Genomic DNA, 14,216 nt, shown 5'->3' with positions numbered 1-14,216 from the left:
TATTAAGTTCAACTGTGTAATATTTATTAAACCGTAGCAGCACAAATTAACAAAACAGATTATTCCTCTCACATTTTGCGTGTGGTAACAGTGAGCATCTGCTGATTCAGCCACCATGTACAAAGTGCAACATTGACTACGCATGGGTTCCTTTTTTGGTAGCCTGGAGCATGATTGATCCTTTTTTTGCCTCTTTTCGTTGTGGCAGCTGGTCCACAACAGCTGTCAATCATTGTTAATGTGTGCCGTTTGAAGTTTACTCAAAGTGGCAGACGCGTTTTCTATGCTGCCAAAATGGTTTTGCTAACGGCCATTTTGGGACACATGATGTCAATGTCCGGATCTCTATTGCTGCTGAAATGAGCACTAAAGACTTGACTCCCTCCCTCCATTGAGCAGCAAATACAGCTGTCACAGTCTCCACTACAAGTTCACACAATATATGATACTTAAAGTAAATTACAATTCATCACAATGAACTTTAATGAATTGGGGGGGGGGGGGGGGGGTTGATCAAGGTTAATCAAATCTGTTTTTATTTCCCCTCTGTGTGTCTATAGTGGGTCTGAGCTGTGTTGGGAGGTTTCGCTGTGGCTTTTCCTCTCAGTGCATCAGAAGCTCAGCACAGTGTGATGGAGAGGTGCACTGTGAAAATGGAGAGGACGAGCTTGGCTGTGGTGAGACACAGCCACCACCAGGGGTGTTTCAAAGATACCAACTGAGAAGTTTAACAACATTGAAGTGATGGAGCCCCAAATCCCTCCACCACACAGCACTAGCTATAGTCTAACTCGACAAGAGTGGGTGGGGGTTGAGTCAGTCAGTTTGAGTCAAACTCACAATGCTTATAAAGGGACAGGATCCCTCAATATGTTGTGGGTTATTTAGAAGGAGAGATTTTGCGCTCATTAAGTCATTGAGGCAGAGGGAGGGTGCACTGTAAAAAACAATGAGTAATATTTACTTAGGAAAAAAATAGGAACATTTCTTCACTCAAAAATTAAGTAAATTTTACAAGGAGTATTTCTACTCAAGGGTTGAGGAATGAACCCACAACCTTCAGGTTGGTTGACAGCCACTCTAGACTCTATCACCTGAGCCACACCACTCCTGTTGTATGCTATTGCTGGTGTCAGATGGAATCCTCGTACCTCCAAGAGCCATTTTTGGTCTAATTTTAGACATACCAGAAATACATTATAGTGGCAAACAGCAAGACTGGTATGGCTCACGTGGTAGTGTGTCTGCCTACCAAGTAAAGGTCATGAGTTTGTTCCTCAACACTTGAGTAACTTTTTTTTTTAATAAACTGGTAAAATGTACTCAAATCTCTCCTTGTAAAATTTATAATACAAAAATAGAATTAAATATCACTCCCCATTTTTACAGTGTGAGGTGAAATTAGATTAGATTAGACAATAGATTAAATTCTTAGTTAATATCGTACACATTTATGCACACACTATACACTGATTTATAATATAAATGACCAAAAGGATATTCTCCAAAGCTGGAGAGGTCATCAGTAAAAAGAGGAACAGACTGAAACCAAATGCTGCAGAAATGATTTTGTTTTTAAATAAAAAATATTTGAAACACCCAAATACCCGTCCCAGTGTCACAAGCATTTTATACAACTACTTCCATCAGAGAGTCCTGTTGCACAAGTATTTCATGTTTTCATTTTATAAAACTGACACAACAGTGCCTTACAATTTAATGACGCTTCACCCTTTTGTTAAATGTAAAAGCAATATATAATTTTATCCAGCGGATGTCGAACACTGAATTGTGTCAAATGCTTAGAAGCACTGAACCATTTCAACACTGTTGCTTCATATTGATTCAGTGGTTCAGAAAGTGTCGTGACACACCACACTGATTCGTGTCAAATGCTTCGTAACACTGAACCATTTCAACACTGTTACTTCAGATTATCCATCAGTCCATCACTCATCTCCATCACTACTAGTAATAGCAAATTATATTACATAGGTCACCGCCGTGTCTTTGGGAGGCTGACATGTTTCGCCGCCAACTTTATGCTAGGGATGCATGAAGGAGAAGGATTTTGCGAACGTACCACTGGTGGTGCTTACAGCTCTAGTGTTGGATCCAATGATTGACCGCCACTTAGATTCCACCAAATAGGTCCACAAATACTTATAACGAAGTTAAAATAAATCCTCTTACAGTAGTTCACCACTAGATGTCACAAAATTATACACACTGTACCTTTAAAGCTGAAAATCTACTCATGAGTTTCATATTCATTATTTAATCAATTCTCATTAGATAAGTGTATTTAGTATTTTTTTGCGAAATCATAAAAGCGTGTGGGCCTAATCTGTATCAGCGCGAAAACTCGTGTGGCATGTGGCAAGTCAACAACATCTTGATTATCCCAGATGACATCAAAGCACATGTACCTCATACCTTGGATGATGCAAAGCCAGCCACCACCATTAATATCCCATAAAATAATATAGACAATAATTAGAGTATAATTATTTACAAATAAACTGTTAACTACTGTTTTTTTGTCAGTGCGTCTCAGTGGGCGGAGTTCAGTCCTGCAGGTCCAGAAAGGCGGTGTGTGGAGGACAGTCTGCTCAGAGGATTGGAATAACTGGCTGGGATACTCAGCCTGCAAGCAGTTGGGATATACCAGGTGTTCCTTCACTTCCTTCACTTAAAATGACACATTTGTTGTGGCTGTGCTGTGATGCATAACTTAAAGTGCCTTAAACGTCACCATTTTTTATAAACGCTCAATTAACGACCGTTCCTTATTTGGAAAGCCGGAATTCCAGTCGCGACGCAGCAGAAACGTCTATGTCAAAATTACCCAATAGAAATGTACTGTACTGCACTGGAGCTACAATACAAAATATTTAAGGGGCAGAATGTTCGAGTGGAGGAGCCATTTGGACTGTGTAGCAGCTGTGTAGTCAACATCCTGTTAAAGCCACGAGCCGAATGGATACCGTCTTGTCACTTGGAGTGACTCCAAGCCACTTTGATGTGAGGCGTATTTTATTCAGCAACTCTAGAAAATTGCTCATTAAGTGTAACATCGATCTCGTCTTCTGTTAAAGCAGCGTCACTAGTTCGTTTCAGCAAAGCATGAGCGTAACTATACAATGCACATCTGAGAACTTAACAAAATAAAAACATTTAAAGTCGTTCAAACGAGTCACTATAACACAATTTAGCAGTAATAAATTAAACTAGAGCTGCGGGCAGCTATAAAGGGCCCTCGCAGCCCGGGCCACTTTGGGGTACTTGCACGTTGGGGTACTGGCACGTTTTCGTAGTGGCACATTCGAAGCAGAATTTATTTGAAAATGGCATAATAAACCTTTACATATTATGGATTGTTTTTTTTGCCATGTGTGATGAGTTTGCAAAGCTCAATGAGTTTTGCTCAATGTTAAGACCCTCAAAATCAGCGTCCGTTTTATTTTTGGGTGATGAGTTGCCCCGATTTTAAAGTACATATATACACATCATCGTTCGTTTTACTCACAGCACAATATTGCTTTTATTTTCCATACAGGACAGAATAAATAAACAAATAAATACATAAAAAGTATATATGTATGGATAGGTTTGATGCCACAAAAAAATTTGAATGGTCAAAAGTAAAGAAATATTCATAAATGACTTAGTTATCATCACACTTACAAAAGTATCAAAATTTTGTACAAATATGAAAATATCATGTGTGGGGTGATTTTTTGTCGACCCCAAGGGCTAGGTGGCGCTATATTTATAACCAACTATTGTCATAGGTATACCTTCAGGTCGTGACTATAAACATACATGGGAAGTTTGGGAATTTTTGGAGCATGTATCGAGGGTGTTATTACGTAATTTGTCTTTCATGGAAAAGAAAATATGAAACAAAAAAATATGATGCCCCGGCACCGTCATATAGTATTTTGAAAATTCTAGATTTCTTACCCTTTTGTTAACCTAGGTCTTGACATGGTCAAGGCCAAGTTTGAAGTTAATCGGATCGAACGTGTAGGAGAAATGGGCAACAGAATGCCCCCTGTAAATGTGCAAAAGTCGGCAACAAACGGACATTCAAAAATTCGTAACTCACTTCCTGTTCATTTTAACATATGGGTCCAAGATACTTTTTTGTAGGTCTTAGGCTCACTCGTATACCAATTTTTTGGGGGTGGATCTTGCTTAAACATACAACCAGGGCTGCTTCGTTAAAAATTTCTAGGGGGCGATAGTGAGTGATTTTTGTAAAAAACGCACAATACATGATACAATATTGCTCATTTTGCCAGGCCAGATGTGTGTGCCAAGTTTAATGAGTTTCTGAGCATGTTTAGGCTCTCAAAATTGGCGTTGTTTTCTTGGCGAACAGTACCTTGCCACGCCCACTGCAATTTGCGAAAACTCACACACTTCGTGTTGTAACATCATGAAGGCCTAAACACTCTTCTGAGCAAATATGAGGTAGATCCAGTTAACGTGGTTGGAGAAAAAAGTAGAAGAAAAAATGTTAAAAAAATAAATAAAATGCCAGTAGGTGGCGCTATCAGTACGAATAAATATAAGTTCGTAGATGTATTCAGACCTGGACTCTCATCAAATGTGTGAAATTTTGAGAAGATAGGATCATCTGGGTCAAGTTAACGTAGCTTTTATTGTCACAGTGAATCATCAGACTTCGCTGCACCGTAACGGCCACGCCCTTTGGTGAAAAGTTACAATATTCAGTGTTGGGATGATCAACATCTTAAGGCTTATCTTAAGGCTTTTCTGACATTTCAACTGGATCCCTTAAACGGGCTTGGCAATAAAGATAAAAATTTAAATTATGACATTTCTTGTCACCACTAGGTGGCGCTACATGTATAACTGAACATTATCATATAGATGTTTTAAAATGTGCAGAAGTTTGCAAGTTAATTCATGTTAAAAAAAAAATTGATAGCTCTTAATATGAAAAGAAAACACCTATTGGCTGGTTCGTCATGCAGTAAAGTTGCGGTCATTTTACAATGTGCATCCGTATTGAGCTTAACAAAATAAAACCATTCAACTTTGTGCAGAATCACTGTAACACAATTTAGCAGTAATAAATTAAATAATGCATATATTTGTGGGGACTTGGGTACAGTTGTATTTTACAGTTTTTAAAATGTGCAAAATTTCAATTCAAGAAGTTACTTCATGTTAAAAATTAGTCAGCTCTTAATATGAAAAGAAAAATGCATTGAGCTGTCACCATTTGCCTTACAAATGCAATTATGCCATGTAGTGATAGAAAAATGACCAACACAAATCAATGTCACAGTACAGTACTTATTTTTAATAAAACATTTTTTTTAAAAATAATTGTTATGAAATTACTGATTCAATGACTAAAAAATGCAACCATATTTCTATTAGGTTAACTTTCCTTCCCACTTTTATCTTAACAGGAGTATGACAATTTTTTAACTCATGCGATTAACTATGCTAAAAAAAAAATATCGACTGACACCTCTAATATATATATATATATATATATATATATATATATATATATATATATATATATATATATATATATATATATATATATATATATACATACATATCTTGAAAATGGGTAGCCGAGCGAAGCCGAGTAATGCCGAATGCTCACGTTGCAGTAGTTGAGACAATGCACTGCTCATTTCATTCAGATCGTGAATACTCCCGGAGGTGCTCCATTCTCGCGAGTGCATTTAGATTTTTCCGTGACAATTTTGTCACCATGGGCCCAAAGAAATACAACAGTGCCAGTGGCAGCAAAGAAAAACATACAGTGCTACGAACCACAGTGGAATTAGGAAGGAGATTATCGCGCAGTTGTAACTACTGTGACTACTTCTGTAAATATTGGGACGAGGACCCCCCCTTAGCTGTTCAACAACCTGCCTGACGTTAAACAACGCACGCAAGGACCGCTTAGTAGTCTAACAATATGCCCAATGTAAAATACACAAACTAAGCACTGAACTAAAGCTAGCATTAACATAGCATTTATCATCCACTGATGCCATCAAACCACAACAGGTAAGGTAAGGTATTTTTATTGTTTAAATACTGTACTGTAAATGTAAAACATAAATAGAAATAAAAATAGAAATTTTCAGTTTTTGGAGCTTGGGAATGGATTAATTGCATTTGCAATTGCACAGCCATCAGTCCGATACCAAATAAAAATGGACCGATAAAAGGGGTGCATCAAATACACTAATATTGGTCTGGTTATGTGCCTTTCGCTTTCTCTCTCTCTCTCTCTTACGCTCTCTCTCCCTGCTGCCCACAGGCTGACAGGCAGGTTCGACATGGCGTGTCCATCTCCAGTGTGGTCTTTTTTTCCCAATTTGCAACAATGACTCCGCGATTGCAATTTGCAACAAATGTACAGCTAAAGTTTCAAGATGGGGGGAAAGGAGTGCTGCATTCAACACTTCAAACCTCATCAGTCACCTAAAGATTCATCATCGTCATGACGGGGGATGGCGCAAATACGAGGAAGCTAAATGCTCATGCTAGCGAAGCACCAAATTTGCCGTCTGGGTCTGGTCTTGTTGCCATTAACAAGGCATTTGAAAAATCAAGGCAGTTTGAGGAGTAGACTCGAGGGTCAAAGCGATTCACCGGAAGATTGCTGAATTTATGGCGTTGGATGATCAACCATTCTCAGTCATTGGAGACGCAGGGTTACGGCAGCTAATTAGCCACTTGGAGCCACGCTATAATATTCCGACGCTGCTTTTCGGATGTGTTTAGCTGTACAATGTTGTCGCTGTACATGCTTGTTCACTGACAGACAACAGTTTTACAACTGACATATGGACGTCTGAGGCCCGTCCAGTAAATCTGATTAGCTTGACGGCGCAATGGCTGGACGAGGATTGCAACATGGAAAAGACGACACTGCACTTGCAAAAGTTGTCTGGTTCACACACAGCAACAGCGGTTTGTGAGGCTTTCGAAACAATGTTTAGGCAGTGGAATATAAATAAGACAATAGTTCACGTTGTCTTACGGGACAATGCATGTAATATGATCAAGGCTATGGAATGAATGTGGACTCCCTAGCCTGGGCTGTATGACACATACGCTTCAGCTCGCTATGTTTTCAGTTCCATGTTTTTATAGCAAGAGAACACAATATTCTTGCAAAATCTGTCAAAATCCAGTAAAAAAGCCGGGAGAAAAGGGGGTTGCTTCAGTGAAAATGGCTGGGGGTGAATGAGTTAAATTGGTGCAGTGAGAAAACCTTCCAAGTCGCTTTCAATGTTTTGAGGAACTAGGAACGATGCAATTAAGAGACATGAGATGAACCCAATGTCTTCAGCATCTCCTGGGTTGTGCCCAGGGCCTCCTTCCGGTGCCTTCCAACAAAATATGTACTGCACAATTTGAGTCAGTAAGAAGTTACCATTTAGCCTGTGAATTTATGTCTTTAATTAATTTAGCTGTGGTTCTAAAAGTTGGTGTCACTACTGACTCACCAGCTTCGCCAGTACTATGTCCTAGGGGGCAGCGAGGAACAAATGACCAAAATGTCAGTGACAGCCCAACAAAGGACAGATGCTTGCCAAATACTGAAGCTAGAGTTATTGAAAAATAACTGGTATCATTTTAATATATCATACTTTCAATATGTCACCAAAATTGACCTATAGATTTATGCTCTGCTTTTATTCTCACAGCAGAGGTGTGGACTCGAGTCATGTGACTTGGACTCGAGTCAGACTCAAGTCATGAATTTGACGACTTTAGACTCGACTAGACAAAATTTTAAATGACTTGCAACTCAACTTGGACTTTGACAAAAATGACTTGTGACTTCACTCGGACTTGAGCCCTTTGACTTGAAAAGACTTGCTTCTTTCACCAAAACAAAATGATTAAAATGTATGTTAACGATGAAGTTCCGTCTCGGTGTGTGTCCGTGTATGTACAGTACGTGTGCGAGCTGGGCCCGCACAGCGCCGTCTGTCAGACATGTCAGGGAAGCTGCAAACGCACGGCGCCTACGCTAAGGCAAACTTCAAAATAAAGCTAACCAAATAATACATTGACACAAATGCAACAGCCTGACCGGATTTTACTTTGAAGTCCGCCTTCCTAGTGGCGTGAACGCCAGTTTGACTACTTCCCTTTGACATGGCTTGCATTATCGACGTTTTTATTGAAATTACATATTTTCTACCACCATTATCATAATGCCACCCTGAAAGTATATTAAATAGCTATATATATCAGGACGCAAAGAAACCGCAAGTTCATTACGCCGTCATTGTATGATACGGTACAAGTATCCGGCATTCGTATCTAGTAGCTAGCTGTTAGCGTTAGCATCGGGTGCCTGGCTAGCACCAGTAGTTTGATAGCTGTTGCTTGGCTCGCTTTTCTTATTGTTTTCAATATTGTGGACCTATACTACTTTGTAATCCACTCTCCATGTTTAAACGAAGGGAATGTGCCTTAAACTGCATAGATGTATTTTTCACTTGGATTTTAGGAACATAACTTCAAGTGCATTACAAGTGCAATATAACATAAGGCAGGATACCTTGTTATTTTATACATGGACCATGTATAAAATAATTATGTATCGTTATATTGCACTTAAAAATTGTGTTCCTAAATCCCAACTGCCATATTAGATATTTTGAGTTTATATATATCTCATAAAATTTAATGGGCAAAAACATTTTATAAAATAAATTAAGACAAAGTTCTATTTATCTGATTTCATTTTATTAATTTTTTTGAAAAACATTCCGATCCGTGACTTTTGTGATCCGTTGCACCACTAGTTGTTTGGGTACAAAAACTATGAGGTGGTCAACAAAAAATTAATTGCAGTATGTCCAAGTTTAGATCACTGACGGAGAGGCAACAACTTCAAATTTCGTTCAACATTTGAAGTTGCACAAAGAACAGTAAGTAAGCTAATGTCAGTTGTTTATTGGCTAATTATCGTTGCTAGCTGCGTAGTTGTTAAGACTGTAAATTCAGAGGTAACACATTGCAAACACGGCAATCTGTTGCACCACTCTGGGTTCACTCCCTAAGTCCCTGACTCTTACTTTGATGGTTACCCGAAATAATATCATCTATGATGTTAAAATGACTCGAAAGGACATGAAACTCAAAGTGTATGACTCAAGAATCGTTTGAGACTTGTCAGTCTTGACTTGGGTCTTCACTCGGGACTTGAGGGCAAAGACTTGAGACTTACTTGTGACTTGCAAAACAATGACTTACTCTCACCTCTGTCTCACAGTGAGCAATTCTCACACTCTGGTCATCCATATTTTTCTTAGACTATATTGCACAATGTATATGCACCATCTATGCAACAAAAAGGAACAAGGCTACATTTATTTCACCAGTCCAATTCCCAATTAATTAATGGTTCCTGTTTTTGTTTGTCTTTGGCAGTTACATCGAGTCATTCTTCATCCCCCTGTCCTCTATTGAGCAGGACCTTCAATACAATCTGGTGTCCATCAATCTGAACCAATCACAAATCATTAAGCTACAAAACACCACAACTTTCAGGTACAGAGCATATAATTGAATAAGGGCTGGACAGACAAAAAAAAGAAAAAAAGTTCCTGTTCGTAATTTAATGATGCAATTTAAATGTGTGCAATTGTGGCACTAAATTACAAACCACTGAAACCAGCAGCTAAACGTCAGCTTAGATATTAGAAATTGTTGCCGTTTTCTGCCCTGTCTAATGCAGTGAGTGCAGTGCTGTGAACAAAATCAATAAAATGATTTATTGTGTGGCAGGTCCAGTCATCTGACCCCATAAATCTGTGCAGATTTTTTTCCTGTTCACTGTTCATTAAAGTATCTCTGTTTTGCATCCTTCAACTGGTTCATTTGCTTTTCTGTACAAAATGTTGCTGTGTTGCCTGGATTGACCAAGGTACAGTCCCCACAAGCAATGGAACAGCAATTCTTCTGTTTTTGTTGTGAACTGAAGACATTTTAGACATTATGATTGTGAGACAAAAGTTCAGAATTCCAACTTTTATTTCACCGTATATACATCTAGATGTATTAAACAACTCAGGACAGACCACATTTTCTTGCACCCACTTTTCAAGTAAGCAAAAGTATTTGAAAATGTGACTGAGGGGTGTCCCTAGTTCCTCAGGTATTGGTTGCCTTTTAGATTGACTGCCTAATCAATATATAGTGTTGGTTTTTGGTTGTGGGTTTCATCTGTGAAAAGAGCATTTTCTGTTAAGCGAGCAAGAAGACCAGAGAGCTGTTTATGCGAGTAAAGCTAACTATTTTGAAGCTGAGAGAAGAAGGGAAGTCAATTTGAACTATTGCACAAACATTATGCATAGCCAATATACAACAATTTGGAATTTCCTGGGGGGGAACTATAACTCTTGGTGTACAAATATTATTTATTTTAAGTTAATGTATTTTGCAATACTTTTGCTCACTTGAAAAGTGGGTTCAAACAAAAGGAGCTCTGTCCTTAGTTGTGTAACACACATCTAGATGTAAATACCATGTAATAAAAACTGGAATTCTGAACTTTTGTCTCATATTCATCATTTAATCTGAAACCCAAATGTCTTCAGTATATCCTACAACAAAAACAAAGGAATTGACCTTACTATTTTAATAATTTGTATGTCTGACTATCCCTCCTCCATTTTGACATGTTGACACAATCTTTCAGAGAAGCTGCGCGATTAAATGCATGAAAATAATGTCCTGATATGCGTTCCCTCTGCACACACACCCGACCTCTCTCAATGGATTGTCACGTGAATGCAGGAACAGTGGGACACACACACACACACACATACACACACACACACACACACACACACACACACACACACACACACACACAAACACACACTTGTACTTATACATTTGGACATATATAGACATAATGCATTTTCTAGCCCCTTCACCTAACCCCAACCATCAAAAATGATTGCCTACCCCCATTCCTTACCCTAACCTCAACCATAACCCAATTCAAACCTAAACTCTAAAACCAAGTCTTGACCCTCAAAAAGAGGTCTTGAGTTGTAATGACAAGCCAAAATGTCCTCACTTCACAAAAATGTTCTCAATCTGTTGGTTAAAGACATATTTTGGTCCTCACAATGTAGTATGTACAAGTACACACACACACATACTCTAGCTCATAATTCCTAGTGGGGACATCTCATTGACATAATGCATTTCCTAGCCCCTTACCCTAACCTTAACCATCATAACTGATTGCCTAATCCCAACCCTGACCCTAACCCCAACCAAAACCCAAGGGGTATATGCCACAGAGGAGGCGAGACTTCCGTATGTCACACACCTACGCTATTTCCGGTTACTGTTTGCGACATTAGGGCACCTTCTGTAATCTTGATACTTTCCTATGTGTGTGTACATTTATACAACAAGCTAAAGCGCAAAGAAGAAGATAAAGTACATATTGTACATGTATCTTATTTTGCCACAAAAAACAACAACTCAGCTATTGAATGATAACAAACAGGTCATATTCAGTACATTGTCATGTTATTATACAGTGTATTATGTGATACTAACTGCCTATGCTTTGCTCACTAACATTGTTTATTTTGATATTCTTTAAAAGGAACCCTGACTGTCATTACAAGTTTGCTCTATATTATTTATTTGGTTGTTACTAACATAACTATAAGATTCATTTTTCAAAAATCATTTCCAGTTAAATACAATTTGTAGAAACTTTATTTGGATGTACGCCGCCATTATTATTTACGTCACAATGCATTCAGTGCGTAGTGACGTAGAATGGCGGCAGGCTCTCTGCCGAGCAATGTGAAACACCAATAAAGAAAGCAAGTCAAGCCTCGTAGCGTTCCTAAAGAAACAACGTGCGATCGGGAGAGTCACCCTCCCCCACGCCGTCACCAGACACATTCAAGAGTTTTGATCATCCCTTTAAGAACGCTATGGAGGTTTACCTTGCTTTTTTCTTTATAAGCGTTTCATATTGCTCTGCAGAGAGTAAGCCGCTATTCTACATCACTACGCATTGAATGCGTTGTGACCTAAATAACAATGGCGGCGTACATCCAAATAAAGTTTGTAAAAAAATTATTAAACTGGAAATTATTCTTGAAAAATGAATCCCATAGTTATGTTGGTAACAACCAAATAAATAATGTAGAGCAAACTTGTCAATACAGTCGAGATTCCTTGTAACGTTTAAACTGTTATGTCAGTGTCCTGTTGCCTGATTTTTGTTTTGCACTTGTCTAACATGCTTGTATTTTGTCACCGCAGTAAAGCCCAATGCAGCTCAGGAAAGGTGACAACGCTGAAATGTCTGGGTGAGATACTGTACACACATACTAGGGATCTAACGATATCCAAATGTCATGATAAAATATCATGATATGAACTTCATGATACGTTAATTATTACAATATTGTGGAGAGGTTGGCAAAGAGCTCCCAATAACTGTATAAAAACGCAAGATATTGTAAAAATACATATTTATGTTCACTAAGGTTCGTGTCTTGTGTTTTGTTATTGTTTGCTTTTTGGATCTAGTTTGTACTTTGCTATCTTTTCTGTGGATTTATAATGATGAGCTCTCTCAGTATTTATTTTTATATTATTATTATGGAGTGGTTCATTATTAGTTACTTTTGTTATCCTCAGCAATATATATATATATATATATATATATATATATATATATATATATATACATGTATTTTTTTCTTTCATTTAACTAAGAAAATATGGAGAAGGGAGGGGATTTATTAAGTCTTGCAACTTCTTCCCACTCCCTTTTGAACATGGAAAATCGTTGTTAAGTGCGCTTTGTTGAATTTTGCTTGTTTTGTAGCTATTTTATTTTGTTGTTGTTGTATGTTTATTACTGCTAATGTTTTATTTTATTTTACTCTTTTTCATGTTCAAATAAACTCAACAACAACAACAAAAAAATTATAATAATATGGCTCATATTAAAAGAAAAAAGCACAATATTGTGTTTTTGTACATAATAACAGCAGTGACAAAAACATAGGCTTGGCCACTCATTTTATTGTCATGTCCTTTTATTGGCGTAGCGGCGCAAATTATTGTTTGTAGTTCACATTTTTGACGGAGATTTTGAAAAATATGTGCTACACACTAAAAACAGTTGGGTCAAATTTAACCCAATTTGGGTTAAATTTGACCCAATTACTGAGTTTAAAAAGGACCGACTACTACAAAAAATTATAGTGTGTCTTGAAGATGTACAGTACATGACCTGCAAATATTACAAATGATTGTGAGGCACATTTAGTTTGTGCGACAAGCCCAAGAACAGTGACGTAGGGCCTTCTTTCCGCCTAAGACAGGCACACGCCAGAAAGTGTCATTTGAGTAGAAATGAAATCATAAACCAGTTTGTGGTACGATAATGATATAAATTATACAAAGCAGGCAAATGAAATGCATTTTCAATTCATATATCACTTAAAGAATGCAAAACTTACAGGCTTTAGGTCAATAAAGGCTGACTGGGCCGTGGCAACAGAGGGCCTGACTGCCTTTCTGTTTACCCTGTAAACTGCCTGTGGAACAGGGTTGGTGGCAGCCAGAGAACCAGTTCCCCGTTGACAGTAAGGCAATAATATCCGATCATTATGGCATGGTTGGCACCTAAAACTACTTGGTGTACCTGTGGTGTTCAGAAGGAAAAACTTACATGGCTTTTAAGAGAAACTGCATCTAAATATGTTTTTGTTTCGCTGGTTGTATTAAAGCAAGCTTAAAACAGGTCGAGGAAATTGTGGAGTCAACATGCGCACAGCCACTGTTTGTGCAACTTTAAGACCTCATCAATATTACAAAAGAAAACATTTACTTTAGCAAATTAAATGGACAATTTAGAGTATTCAATAATAAACCATAATCAACAAAAACTACAGTAATAGCCAAGCTACAAATTTGGAAAAGAAAAAAAACAAACAAATTTTGTGACCCAAAAGTCATACATGTTTTGTGCTATAACACAAACTTACCTAGTGGTAGGTCAACATCAAACCAGTATGGGAGTCCTCTGTGACATCTTAAAGAAAGAAAGAAAGAACAGTTTAAGTCTTTTTAAAAATTCAATATGAGAGCTAAACTTTTTATGGCATACTGCCATTGTACGCAACATG

The 14,216-nt window shown here is 37.9% G+C and overlaps 1 protein-coding gene across 1 annotated transcript in view; it reads left to right on the top strand.

Moving 5' to 3' along the window:
* tmprss3a (transmembrane serine protease 3a) overlaps positions 1-14,216 on the top strand; it is a 79,970-nt gene that overhangs the window by 35,615 nt on the left and 30,139 nt on the right. The window contains exons 4-7 of the mRNA XM_077580886.1: positions 561-677; positions 2,548-2,671; positions 9,463-9,582; positions 12,337-12,383. Of these exons, the coding sequence (XP_077437012.1) occupies positions 561-677; positions 2,548-2,671; positions 9,463-9,582; positions 12,337-12,383 (408 nt within the window). The remainder of the gene's footprint in view (positions 1-560; positions 678-2,547; positions 2,672-9,462; positions 9,583-12,336; positions 12,384-14,216) is intronic.

The sequence above is a fragment of the Vanacampus margaritifer genome, chromosome 11 (genome assembly GCF_051991255.1).
Source record: "Vanacampus margaritifer isolate UIUO_Vmar chromosome 11, RoL_Vmar_1.0, whole genome shotgun sequence".
Taxonomy (NCBI): Eukaryota; Metazoa; Chordata; class Actinopteri; order Syngnathiformes; family Syngnathidae; genus Vanacampus; species Vanacampus margaritifer.
This window is presented reverse-complemented; position numbering and strand designations above follow the sequence as displayed.